Source organism: Castor canadensis, chromosome 1, assembly GCF_047511655.1.
Source record: "Castor canadensis chromosome 1, mCasCan1.hap1v2, whole genome shotgun sequence".
NCBI lineage: Eukaryota > Metazoa > Chordata > Mammalia > Rodentia > Castoridae > Castor > Castor canadensis.
In genome coordinates this window covers 9437402-9449574 of record NC_133386.1, presented here as the reverse complement: position 1 = coordinate 9449574, position 12173 = coordinate 9437402, and the positions used below count along the sequence as shown (strand labels likewise).

Here is a 12173-nt window from a genome sequence, read left to right as displayed (position 1 = left end):
TTTTCCAGAGTGGTTGTACTAGTTTACATTCCCACCAACAGTGTAAGAGGGTTTCTTTTTCCCCACATCCTTGCCAACACCTGTTGGTGGTGGTGTTGCTAATGATGGCTATTCTAACAGGGGTGAGATAGAATCTTAGTGTGGTTTTAATTTGCATTTCCTCTATTGCTAGAGATGATGAGCGTTTTTTCATGTGTTTTTTTGGCCATTTGAATTTCTTCTTTTGAGAAAGTTCTGTTTAGTTCACTTGCCCATTTCTTTATTGGTTCATTAGTTTTGGGAGAATTTAGTTTTTTAAGTTCCCTATATATTCTGGTTATCAGTCCTTTGTCTGATGTGTAGCTGGCAAATATTTTCTCCCACCCTGTGGGTGTTCTCTTCAGTTTAGAGACCATTTCTTTTGATGAACAGAAGCTTTTTAATTTTATGAGGTCCCATTTATCTATGCTATCTCTTAGTTGCTGTGCTGCTGGGGTTTCGTTGAGAAAGTTCTTACCTATACCTACTAACTCCAGAGTATTTCCTACTCTTTCTTGTATCAACTTAAGAGTTTGGGGTCTGATATTAAGATCCTTGATCCATTTTGAGTTAATCTTGGTATAGGGTGATATACGTGGATCTAGTTTCAGTTTTTTGCAGACTGCTAACCAGTTTTCCCAGCAGTTTTTGTTGAAGAGGCTGTCTTTTCTCCATTGTATATTTTTAGCTCCTTTGTCAAAGACAAGTTGGTTATAGTTGTGTGGCTTCATATCTGGGTCCTCTATTCTATTCCACTGGTGTTCATGTCTGTTTTTGTGCCAGTACCATGCTGTTTTTATTGTTATTGCTTTGTAATATAGTTTGAAGTCAGGTATTGTGATACCTCCAGCATTGTTCTTTTGACTTGAGTATTGCCTTGGCTATTCGTGGCCTTTGTGTTTCCATATAAATTTAATGGTAGATTGTTCAATCTCTTTAATGAATGTCATTGGAATTTTGATGGGAATTGCATTAAACATGTAGATTACTTTTGGGAGTATAGACATTTTTACTATGTTGATTCTACCAATCTATGAGCATGGGAGATCTCTCCACTTTCAATAGTCTTCCTCAATCTCTTTCTTTCACCCCCTATTTTTCAACAGTTTTCATATCCTTATGTCCTCTGCCTTATACATATCTTTTTATCCTCACTGATGATAACATAAGTTTTATGATATTGTTGATTCGCTAACATTCTCTTCCTTTCCCTCCTCTGTTTAAAACATTAGCCCAATTTTTATTAGGTTGTTTTCTTATTGTTGAATTTACTCTGTTGCCTTCTATATTCTGGAAATAATACTGTCTACTATCAGATGTGTATGAGCAAATATTGTCCCAGCTGTGACTTCTCTTCATTTTTCTTAACAGTGTCTTCTTGTGTAACAGGTGTTTAATTTTAATGAAGTCCAGTGTGTTAGACTTGATCTTTCTAACAAATATCTGAGAGAAACAATTAAAAGAGGAAAATTATCTTGGCTCACAGTCTCAGAGGTTTTAGTCCATGGTTATTTGGCTCCAATTCTGTGGGCACATTGAAGTAGTTGGAGCAGAGCTGTTTTCTTCTGGTGGCTGGGAAGTCCCACAATACCTCTACCAGCTGGAGATCAAGCCTGTGGGGGACATTTCATATTCAAACCATAACATGCACTGTGTTAATTTTTTCTTTTATGAGTTGTGCTTTAGATGTTATGTAAGATAATATAGAGATAGAGGTCTTTTTTTTTTTTTTTTTTTGCATCTGGATATCCAGAGGTTCTCACACCATTTGTTAGAAGAACTGTCTGTTGAATTTTGTTTGCACTTTATTAAAAAAAAAAAAAATCACTTGACCATTCTGTTTTGATTAGTATGACTTTATGGTATCATTAAACCAAACAATGTGAATCCTCTGATTTGATTCCTTTTCAGTTATTTTGATTTTCTTGTTCCTTTCCATGTAAATTAGAGCTAGTTTATAGATACCTATAAATAATCATGCTGGAATTTGGGTTGGAATTGCACTGACCCCATTGATCAGTGTGAGGAAAATTCAATCTCAGTATCTTGTCTTATCTATGAAAATATCATTTGATAGTCATTAATGTTTTGTAGTTTTCAACATATAGATTCTTTCACATACTCTGTTAGATTTGCACATGAGAATTTCATCAGGGTGGGTCTATTTTAAGTGATTCTGTTTGTTTTTAGATACAGTTGATTTTTGTACCTCAACTTTGTGTCTGTGACCTTGCTGTACTTACATGTTGCAGGAGGTTTTTTTGTGGACTCTTTATGTGTAGGCATTCATGTCATTTTTCAGACTGTGTACTTTCTGGTTTTGACTTATTGCATTAGCTAGGATTTGCAGGATTACAGTGACCAGGAGTGGTGAGAGCAGATGTCTTTGCTTGTTCCCAGTCTTAGGGAGGAAGCATTCAACTTTTCATCATTAAGCAGAATGTCCACTGAAGGTGGGTTTTGTTGTTGTTGTTGTTTTGGGTTTTTTTTGTTGTTTTTTGTTTTTTGGTAGATGCCCTTATGTCAAATTAAGAAACTTCTGTTTCTACTTTGCTGGAAAGTTTCTTCATGAATGGAGGCTGAATTTTGTCAAATTTGTTTCATGCATCTATCAAAGTGATCATATGGTTTTTCTTCTTTAACCTATTAATATGAAGGATTACTTTGGCTTCTTAGTGCTGAATCAACCTTACATCCCTAGGAAAAGCCTCACTTGATTCTGGTGTATTATTATTTTTGCATATAGCTGTTGCATTTTGCTGACATTTTAAAGGATTTAGTGTGTGTACTCACAAGGGTTTTTGGGTGTGGCTTTCTTGTAATGTCTTTGCCTAGTTTTGATATCAGAACAATGTTGGTCTATATTCTGGAAGGGATTCTCTATATTATTCTATAAATTTTTGATAGAATTCACTTCTAAAATTATCTGGACTCCTGCTTTTCTTTATGGAAAGACATTAATTACGAGTTTAATTTCCTAAATTAATAGAGGGCTATTCAGTCTATCTCTTCTTTAGTGAGTTTTGGTATTTTGGATCTTTGAAGGCATTTATTTAGTATGAGTATGGATTTAGAAGTGTTTGTAGAGTTCCTTTATACTTCAGTACCCTTCAGGGTCTATAGTAATATCCACTCATTCATTTCTGATTTTGGTTACTGGCTTCACATCCAATGATTTTTCTCAATACTGTTTTATTGGGCTGGAGATACAGCTCAGTGGTAGAGTGCTTGCCTGGCATGCACAAGGCCCTGAGTTCAACTCCCAGCACCACCAAAAAAGAAAAAACAACAAAAAAACCTGCCTAGCAAGCATGAGGCCCTAAGTTCAAACTTCAGTACAACTAAAAAAATATATACATACTATTTTATTGTTTTCTACTCTTTTATTATTTTTTTTCCATCTGCTTGCTTTGGGGTTAACTGGGCACTTTTTAGAAATATTTTGGAGTAGAAACTTAGGTTATCATTTTGAGACCTTCTGTTATCAGCATTAAATGCTGTAAGATTCCTCTTAAGTACAGTATTAGCTACATCCAGTAGTTTTGACATTGAGTTGTCATGTTCCCTTGTAAGTTCTTTTTTTGTGGGGGAGAGATAGTGGACTGGGGGGTTGAAATCAGAGTTTCACTTGCAAAGGAGGTACTCTACCGCTTGAGCCACACCTCCAGTCCATTTTGCTCTGATTACTTTGGAGGTTGAGGGGGGAGGGTCTTACAAATTACTTGCCAGGCCTGGCTTCAAACAGAGATCCTCCCAATCTCACTCAGCCTCCCAAGTAGTTAGGATTACAGGTGTGAGTCACCGGCGCCAGGGTCCCTTGTGAGTTCTTTGAGCCAGGGTAGTTATTAACAACTATATTTAGAAATCACAAACAGTGACATCCTTGAGATTTCACCCAGTGAAATCATTTGTTAAACATCATTCCAAGGTTTCAGGGTCCTATGTGTCTCAAGGAACAAAAGTGCCTTCCTAAACATCTAGCATCCCACTAGGAGGAGCAGGGAAGCACCTAAATCCCCAGTCACGTTCCAGTCCATTTGTCTGCACATTGATAATCAAACATCCTTTTTGTGCATTTGATGGGACAAGGAGAACACAAAAAAATTGGTTGGTTGATGAAATTCAATAAGTTTTAAAAAAACTATATTTAGTTACAGACTATTTGGGCAGTTTTCAAATTTCAGTTTGGTGTTCTCTTAATTTGTTATGCTCAGAAAATATACTCTGTACTGTTTTTTTGTCCTTTTAAATTTATTGAGACTTGTCTTATGGCCCAGCATGTAGTTCCACGTGTGCTTCAAAAGAATGTGTGTCCTGCACGATTAGGTGGAGCATTTTATGTATATTCGGTCAGAGTTTGAAGTGTTGATGCCATTCAGGTTTCTAAGTCCTTTTCAGTTTCCTTTCTAGATCTTTACATTGTTGAGAATAGCATGTTGAAATCAGCTACTATTATTGTTGGATCCTTTCTCCTTTCATTTTGTGTTTGTAGGCAAGAAATTGGATCTTGCTTTCTAACTGGGCCTGAAAATTTCTGCTTTTGCTTGGGGATTTTAAGACCATTTGTATTTAATATAATTATTAACTCGTATAGCTCTACTCTTTTCCCTCATTTTATGATTTATATTATACCTGTATGTTATAAATCCAACAGTACAATATGATAATTATTACTTTATAGTCTCACATGTAATTTGTTGTAAAACCTATCTGTAGTCTTTCATATTAATGCACATATTCCAGTGTTCTTCCTGTGGATTCCAGTCACTTTCTAGTAGTTTCCTTGTAGCCTAAAGAAATTCCTTTCATATTTTGTGCAGTATAAGTTTGCTGTCAATGAATTCTGTCATTCCTTATGTATCTCGGTATATCTTTATTCCACCTTTATTTTTGAAAGATAAAGTACTGGTTATATGACCCCTGGCTGATAGTTTTTCTATCTTCACCAGGAGTATGTCTTTCCATTCCCTCTGGCCTGCATTGTTCAGACAACAAGTCGGCCGTTAATTCTGCTGCTCTCACACACAGAAAGCATCACACTGGCTGCTGTCAAGATTTTCTTTCCATTTTCATCTTACAGCAGCTTATGTTGTTGAGTTTCTTACAAGTATAGGTTAAAGTTTTCTATCAAATTTGGGGAGTCTTGCCATTATTCTTCAAGTATCTTTTCTGCCTACACTTACAAGTGTTGGTGTATGAATGATGAAGAGACTCGTTCATTTTACATTGGGTGTTTTCTGTCTGTTTTTCATGTTGGACAACTCCCATTGATCTGTCTTCAGAGTCACTGATCCTGTCTTCGGCCATTACAGATCTGCTGTTGAACTCAGGAGTGAAGTTTTCATTTTCATTTACTGTGCTTTCAACTCCAGAAATTCCATTTGGTTCTCTTTTTGTAATTTCTTTCTCCCTCTTGAGAATCTTTATTCGTTGATTCCTGGTCTGTCATATTTCTCTTTAATTTTTAAGCATGTTTTCCTTTAGTTCTTTGAAAATATTTATAGAAGCTTTTTTGTCTGCTAAATTCAACATCTAAGGACACTTGGAGACAATATCTGATGACTTCTTTTTCTCAATGTAGGTCATATCTTGCTATTTCTTTACAGAATTTTTCATTTCCGAGCATACGTGTTAGCATCTCTGGATTTTTATCTTTGCTTCTAAAGGTGGTCGTCGTTTCTGCTTGATGTTCGTTAACATTCCTCAGCTAAACCTCTCTGAACTGTCGCCCTTGCAACTCAGAGTTTTGGGGCTTTTTGTTGTTGTTTGTTCGTTTGTTTTAACGAAAGTTATAGTTAAGATTATCAGGAAAGGAATTCACTTTTAATTGCATGAAAGCAGGTCATCTCTAGAAAGAATGAGAATGACCTTGTTTGGGGGGTTTTGGTTTCTTTGTTTTTGTGGTACTACAGTTTGAACACAGGACCTTAACGCTTGCCCTGTCTGGCAAGGCACTTTACCGTGTGAGCCGCAGGCTCAGGTTTTTATGTTTGTTTCTGTTTTAGCCCAGCCTCCTGGAGTTTATACCTATGTCCAGGTAGATTGGCAGGAAGCCTGTGAGTGTGGACACGTCAAGCCAGTAAGGCTTGTCTCCTCTGTCAGTGGAACTGTAGGGACATGCCTTCCCAGTCACGTCATTTTCAAGTTAGCCCCAGCATTTGTTCCTCCCAGGCCCTTGTTTTGCTATTGCTTTTGGAGTTAGAATCTCTGTGTTGCCCAGACCAACACTGAGCTCCCCAGCACTAGTGATGCCCCTGCTTCAGAGTCCCGTGTAGTGGGGGTACAGGTACACACCACTGTCCTCATCTTGGTGAGCCCTTTTCTATCTCCTTCACACCTGTGTGCAGCCTCAGCCCCGGAATAGGCTTGCTCAACCACTGAGCCTGGACACTTCCCACTGCTCCCTGTCAAGTGAGCCTCATCCTGCCCTGGCAAGGAAGCCACAGCTGCCTATCTCCACAGCCTGCTCTGCCTCACATGTCCCAGTAGGAGAGGGGAGTACAGAGGAGAAGGCAGAGATGGGATAGACAGAATGCCACAGATTCCCACTGTTCTTGCCGGAAGTTGAACAGTTTTCCAGCATAAACACTTCTCAGATGGCTGTTTGCCTTTGGCTGGTTGCCAGAGCACTGATGTGGTTGTTTGGTTAGCATTGTACCAATGCCAGCCTTACAGTTGCTGCTTGGGAATAGGATTATCTGATGCCCTTTCATGGCTTCAGAAGCCTCTCAGCTGACGGTGAGTTTGTTTTGTAGACTCATAAATTCTCAGTGTCCTTTGAAGTTGGGTATACTGTGCTTGTCAAGCCGACTTTCTGCTTTTAAAACTGAAACAGTTGCTCACTAAGCTCTATCTACTGTAGCCTGGCTGTGAGCTCAAGGTAGTAGCTTTTACTATTCATTCATGCAAAAATTGCCTTTTGCTATTTTCAGTTTAATTTTAAAAAAAAAAATAGGGAACAAATGTACAGTCAGAAATTATTTTTCTTTCCTAAAAAATTATTCCAAGCTGCCCTGGAACTTACTGTGTAGCCCAGGCTGGTCTCAGACTCACCATCCTTCTGCCTCAGCCTTCTCAAGAGCTGGAATTGCACACATGCACCACCACAACACCTGGCTGTAGAGTTTTCTTAGGTACTGAGTACAAGTACCAAGTACTTCCATGTCTGAGGATTACACTACATTTAGACAAGTGTTTATAACTAGAACTGTCATTTACTTTATAAGAATGGCTTATTAAATTCCACTTACCATGCCTTTCTTGCCTCTAGGGCCTCATGTGGCCACCTAGAAACTGGCCTAGTGTTTGTTTATAAACTATAGGTAGTTTTTCACACTGAGATAAGAGTTACTTTAAATTTTTTGGTCTTGTCCCAATTAAAAGATTTGTTAATGTGTTTAATTTGAATTTCATTCTTAAAGACTAGAGTCTGTTACATTTTCCTTCAGATCTTTTCTTTGAACATCCTTCTGTTGTATGTTTTTATGATAGTGAAAAATCACCTGATACATGATTTGCCTTCACAAATAGCTTTCTACCAGGTAGCTAGTAGTCATACAAATAGTTTCTCAGTTATGATAATTCACTTTAGAGAGAGTTGTGTGGACTCTTGGTCTATCTCTTACAGGTCGCTTTGAAGAGGAATTCATCAAAATGCGCATGGAGAGGCTTCAGGCCTGGATGACCAGGATGTGTCGGCACCCAGTGGTCTCAGAAAGCGAGGTTTTCCAGCAGTTCCTGAATTTCCGAGATGAGAAGGTAGGACGATCTATCAGTATGGTCTTGGTGAAGTGAATGTTGTCACTTCACACTGAATCATGTCTAAACCATGTTGGTTACCTGTCTAAAGACAAAGGGGAGACAACCCTAAATCGCAGCCATAGAGAACTGGTTGCACAAAATGAAAGAACCACCAGCCAGCCAGTAGGCCCTGGTGAGTGGGGTAAGTGGGAAGCCCGTATTTGAGTGAGAAGTTCTTTTGGAGATACTGTTAAAAAAATAGTACAGACCACAGATGAAAAGGTGCTGTCAGTGTGAAGCAAAGGGAACGGGGGAGTGGTTCCTCTGATCACTTCAACCCCACAATACTACAGCATCATGGAAAGTAAGTCCAGTCAGATGAGCCATTTTTCTTGGGGCCAAGTCCTGTTTTTATAACCATACTTGTGAGTCCCTTGGGGGTGACCATCTGGTCTTACTAAAATCAAGAGAAAACTGGCTGCTTCACATCTCATTACTGGTTACTTTGGAAATTGTTTTCTCTCAACAAGCTCTACTTTACTCTGTGTTATATTGTTTTATTCTCTAAAGACATTTTCCCCATAATTTTACTTCTTTCCTAACAAATACTGCATATTTCAGAAACCACTCTAAAGAGTAAAAACATGAGTTAGCTCAGAAGCAGCAGCAGGTGGGAAATATGTTATGACCCTGGAAAAAATTAGTCATTTTTGTCTTTATTGAAAGTTAATAGAATATCTTATACTTTGTTGGAACTTTCAGAGATTTACTCACCAAACATTCACTAAAGTGTTTTTTCCTTGCTGAAGTGAACACATTTACAAAAACTGTGAAGTATTGGATCTCTGTGCATGTTTGCAGATTCGTGTGTATATAGCTCTTCCTAAATTTGACAGGTGTATTTGGTGCATTGTGTGTCACCAGGTAGGGATTAGCAAACACTGAGGTGCTTCAGCATGTCTTTGTGTCTGTCATATAGATGAGTCTTGCAGGCTACTCTACCCAGCCCTAGTTTGCCTAGCAAAAAATGGTATTTATTCACAATATGTATGTCCTGGTGCTGTAGTGAAAGGAGTTCTTTGAATGAGTTCTAACTGTTTTGTAGTTACAGAAACTATTTGGAGCCCCTCCGAGTTATTGTCTTTTAATGACCCATAGGACTTTATCAAGGGCTTATTACACTGATTTGCCAAGAGTGTGAGTTAGAAAGCATTTCTGAAGGTCATGTTTGATCCATAGTATGGTTTAAGAATAATAGTAAATCCCAGACATTGGTTGTTTTGTTTTAATGGGTACCACCTTCAAAGATCAGCTCATCATAAAAGTGGTACAGAAGAAAAAAGAATGAAATTGGAGTCAGGGCACCTGCCTTCTAGTCTCTGGCCTACTTCTGATTACTGCTGTGATCTTGGTTAAGGCATTCATTCTCCTCAGGCCACAATTTTCCTCACTTGCTAAATGACTGTATAGAACTAGAAAACACTATTTCTGTGGTTATTACTAGCTAATACAACGATGAACATAGAACGCCTCAAAGAATCTACATAATTACTAGAAGTAAATAAAAGTAAAAACATAGCTGTGGTGTTCTTTGGAGAAGGCAGAGGTAGGAGAACTTTCCTGGATGTCAGACTCACTGTAGAGCTGAAGTCATTTTAAACGTGGTGTTGGCATAAAGGTAGCACTATGGAAACTGCATCAGGTGATGCTGGCCATTCCTGTGAAGTTTCATGTCCCTCTTAAACTGATAGTAAGAAGTGATTCAGATGTTGGTAGTTGTTAAAGCCATCTGTGGGAGTGTACTTCTGTACATGTTTCAAAGTTTCCACTGTGTACAGACAGGATTTAAGACCTAGTTTCAGGTGGTTCACATACATAAATATGAAAGGCAGCACAATTACCATTCTACAAAATGACTGGTAGAACTCTTTCTCCCTAGTATTGGAGACAATTTCTAAAATAAGATTCAGGAAAAAGTGACTAGACAAAAGGATGTAAATAAGTTACAGTACACTAAAATTATGAACTTCTTTTTATGGGATGAACCATTAAAAGTTCAAAAAGTAGCTGGTAGAGTAGTTCAAGTGGTAGAGTGCCTGCCTAGCTAGTAAGTGTGAAGCTCTGAGTTCAAACTCCAGTACTGCCAGAACCAAAAAAAAAAAAAAAAAAAACTACCAAATAGACAATATTTGCAACAAACCAACAAAGGGCTAAATTTTGAAAACCATATAAACGATAGAAAGATAATCTAGTAGAAGAGATTTAATAACATACTTCACAAAAGGAGGAGATACCTGAATCATCAATAAATGTACAGAAAATACTTAATACCATGCAAATTAAAACCACACTAAGCTGCCACTCTACGCATCAAAATGACTAAAATAGAAAGACCTACATCCCATGAAGCGGGATGCCACTGGAGCTCAGGCTCTGCTGGTGGGAAAACTGCTTGGCATCATCTCCTGAGACTGGACACTCTAAGGACCCAGCATCTCTGCTCCTAGGAATGTACCAAGAAAACAACAGCACATACAGCCCAGGAGGCCTGCACACATCAGCCTTGTTCTACCTTGACAGAGGCGGCCACCACTAGACTGGATAAGCAAGCCAGGAGTAGCCGTACAGCAGAGTATCACACCAGCAGTGCCAATGCAGGCCACAACCGTTGTGTAAAAGAAACCAGGCACAAAACAGGACATATTATTATGAGTTTCTCTTAGTTCAAAAAAGCAAAACCATAATTTGAGGGTGCATGGTTAGATGGTAAAACTCTAAAGAAAACAGGAAATGACAGTCATAAAAGAGGATAATGGGGAGAGCAGGGGTGTAGTGGTTAGGAAGAACCTGAGGGGTTCCAGAAGGCCCATTCTTCTCTTTGTTGTTACTCTTGTTGTGGTGCTGGGGCCTTACACATGCTAGGAAAGTGCTCTACCACTGAGCCTCATCCCCTGTCCCCACTCTCCTTTTTTTTTAGCCAGAGTGGTAGTCTCACAGGTATTCACTGTGTGAGGATTTGTTGGCTGTTTCTACTTTGGACACTGTGTGTGTGTTGTTTTTTTTTTTTTTAATAAGGCTCATAATACTGGTTCCTGTCTTGTATTTTAGAAGAAACATTAAGCTTTTTTAAGAAAGCAATTAAGTTTGTTAAAATTCATATATTGTGTTTGTGTTTATTATGTTGGTCGCCACTGGAACAGGAATATGTCTGAATCTGTTCACTTTCAGAAGACCTCACCTCCTAGGGCCCCTGTCTTATGCTGTGATGCGGGTCATGCCCTGAGGTTATATAGAGGTATATCAGGCATCTTCCATTGCTTCAGAGGAAATGGAGTAGAAGCTTCCTGGAAAGAGAAAGATACAGATGACTAGTGAGCTGCTTCTGTTGAGGAATTTGGAAGGCCAGTTGGACTGTACTGTCACTTTAATATTGTCCTGTTGTTCTCATCTATAGGAATGGAAAACTGGAAAGAGGAAGGCCGAGAAAGATGAGCTGGTGGGAGTTATGATATTTTCCACCATGGAACCAGAGGCACCTGACTTGGACCTAATAGAAATGTAAGAGCCACTGCCAAACTTTCCTTCTGTTCAGTCTGCATGCAGACTTAGCTTACAGTCTTTCCCAGCATTGCTACAGTTGGAATTCACTTGGTCAGATAAGAGTTTGCAGAGTGAGTGGGCTTTGTAGTCAGATGACAAGGAAAACACCTGTGTACGTGGAATTACCATCTTTCTAACCACATCAGATTAAGATCTGCTTCCTTGAAGTCAGGGATTTCATAGTTGACACAGTGTTAGTTATTTCCGATGAAGTGTGATGAGACAAAATGGCACAGAGCCACCAACACCCACATAGTATCCAGTGAAGCAAAGTGGAAATCCTTTTTTTGTTTTATTTGTTTTGGTTTTTGACAGTGCTGGAGATGGAACCCAGGGCCTACTGTGTGCTGCTAAACCAGGGCTTTACCATTCAGCTACTTCCCCAGCCTGGTAGAAATCTTTTGAGCCCTGCTTTGAAGGAAACAGTCTCTAACCTGCTTTTTCTGTGTGTTTTTAATCTGTTGGTGTTACTCATTTAATCTTTGTTAAATACAAGTTCAGTTGAAATTTTCAGTTAGCTTCTTTTCTATATAAGGACTAATAAGAAATCTTGGATATTTTTTATTTTAAGAATTTGTCTTCTTATAAAATCATTACTATGTGTTGTCAAAAATTATATATACTTTTTTTTTTTTTTGGTGTGACTGGGGTTTGAACCCAAGGCTTCTCATTTGCTTTAGGCTTGCTAAACAGGCACTCTGCTGCTCAAGCCACACCTACAGTACCCAAAAAACACAAACACAATACTCTAATTACCCAGAGGGGGTGGGGAGAACTCAGGATATTATGTGGGTATATAGGCTTCCAAATCCTCT

The 12173-nt window shown here is 38.6% G+C and overlaps 1 protein-coding gene across 4 annotated transcripts in view; it reads left to right on the top strand.

Moving 5' to 3' along the window:
* The window catches only part of Snx9 (sorting nexin 9), a 97515-nt gene that overhangs the window by 69958 nt on the left and 15384 nt on the right, over positions 1–12173 (top strand). For all 4 annotated transcript variants that reach the window (XM_020156870.2, XM_074071593.1, XM_074071578.1 and 1 more), the window contains 2 exons: positions 7646–7776; positions 11213–11316. In XM_020156870.2, the coding sequence (XP_020012459.1) occupies positions 7646–7776; positions 11213–11316 (235 nt within the window). The remainder of the gene's footprint in view (positions 1–7645; positions 7777–11212; positions 11317–12173) is intronic.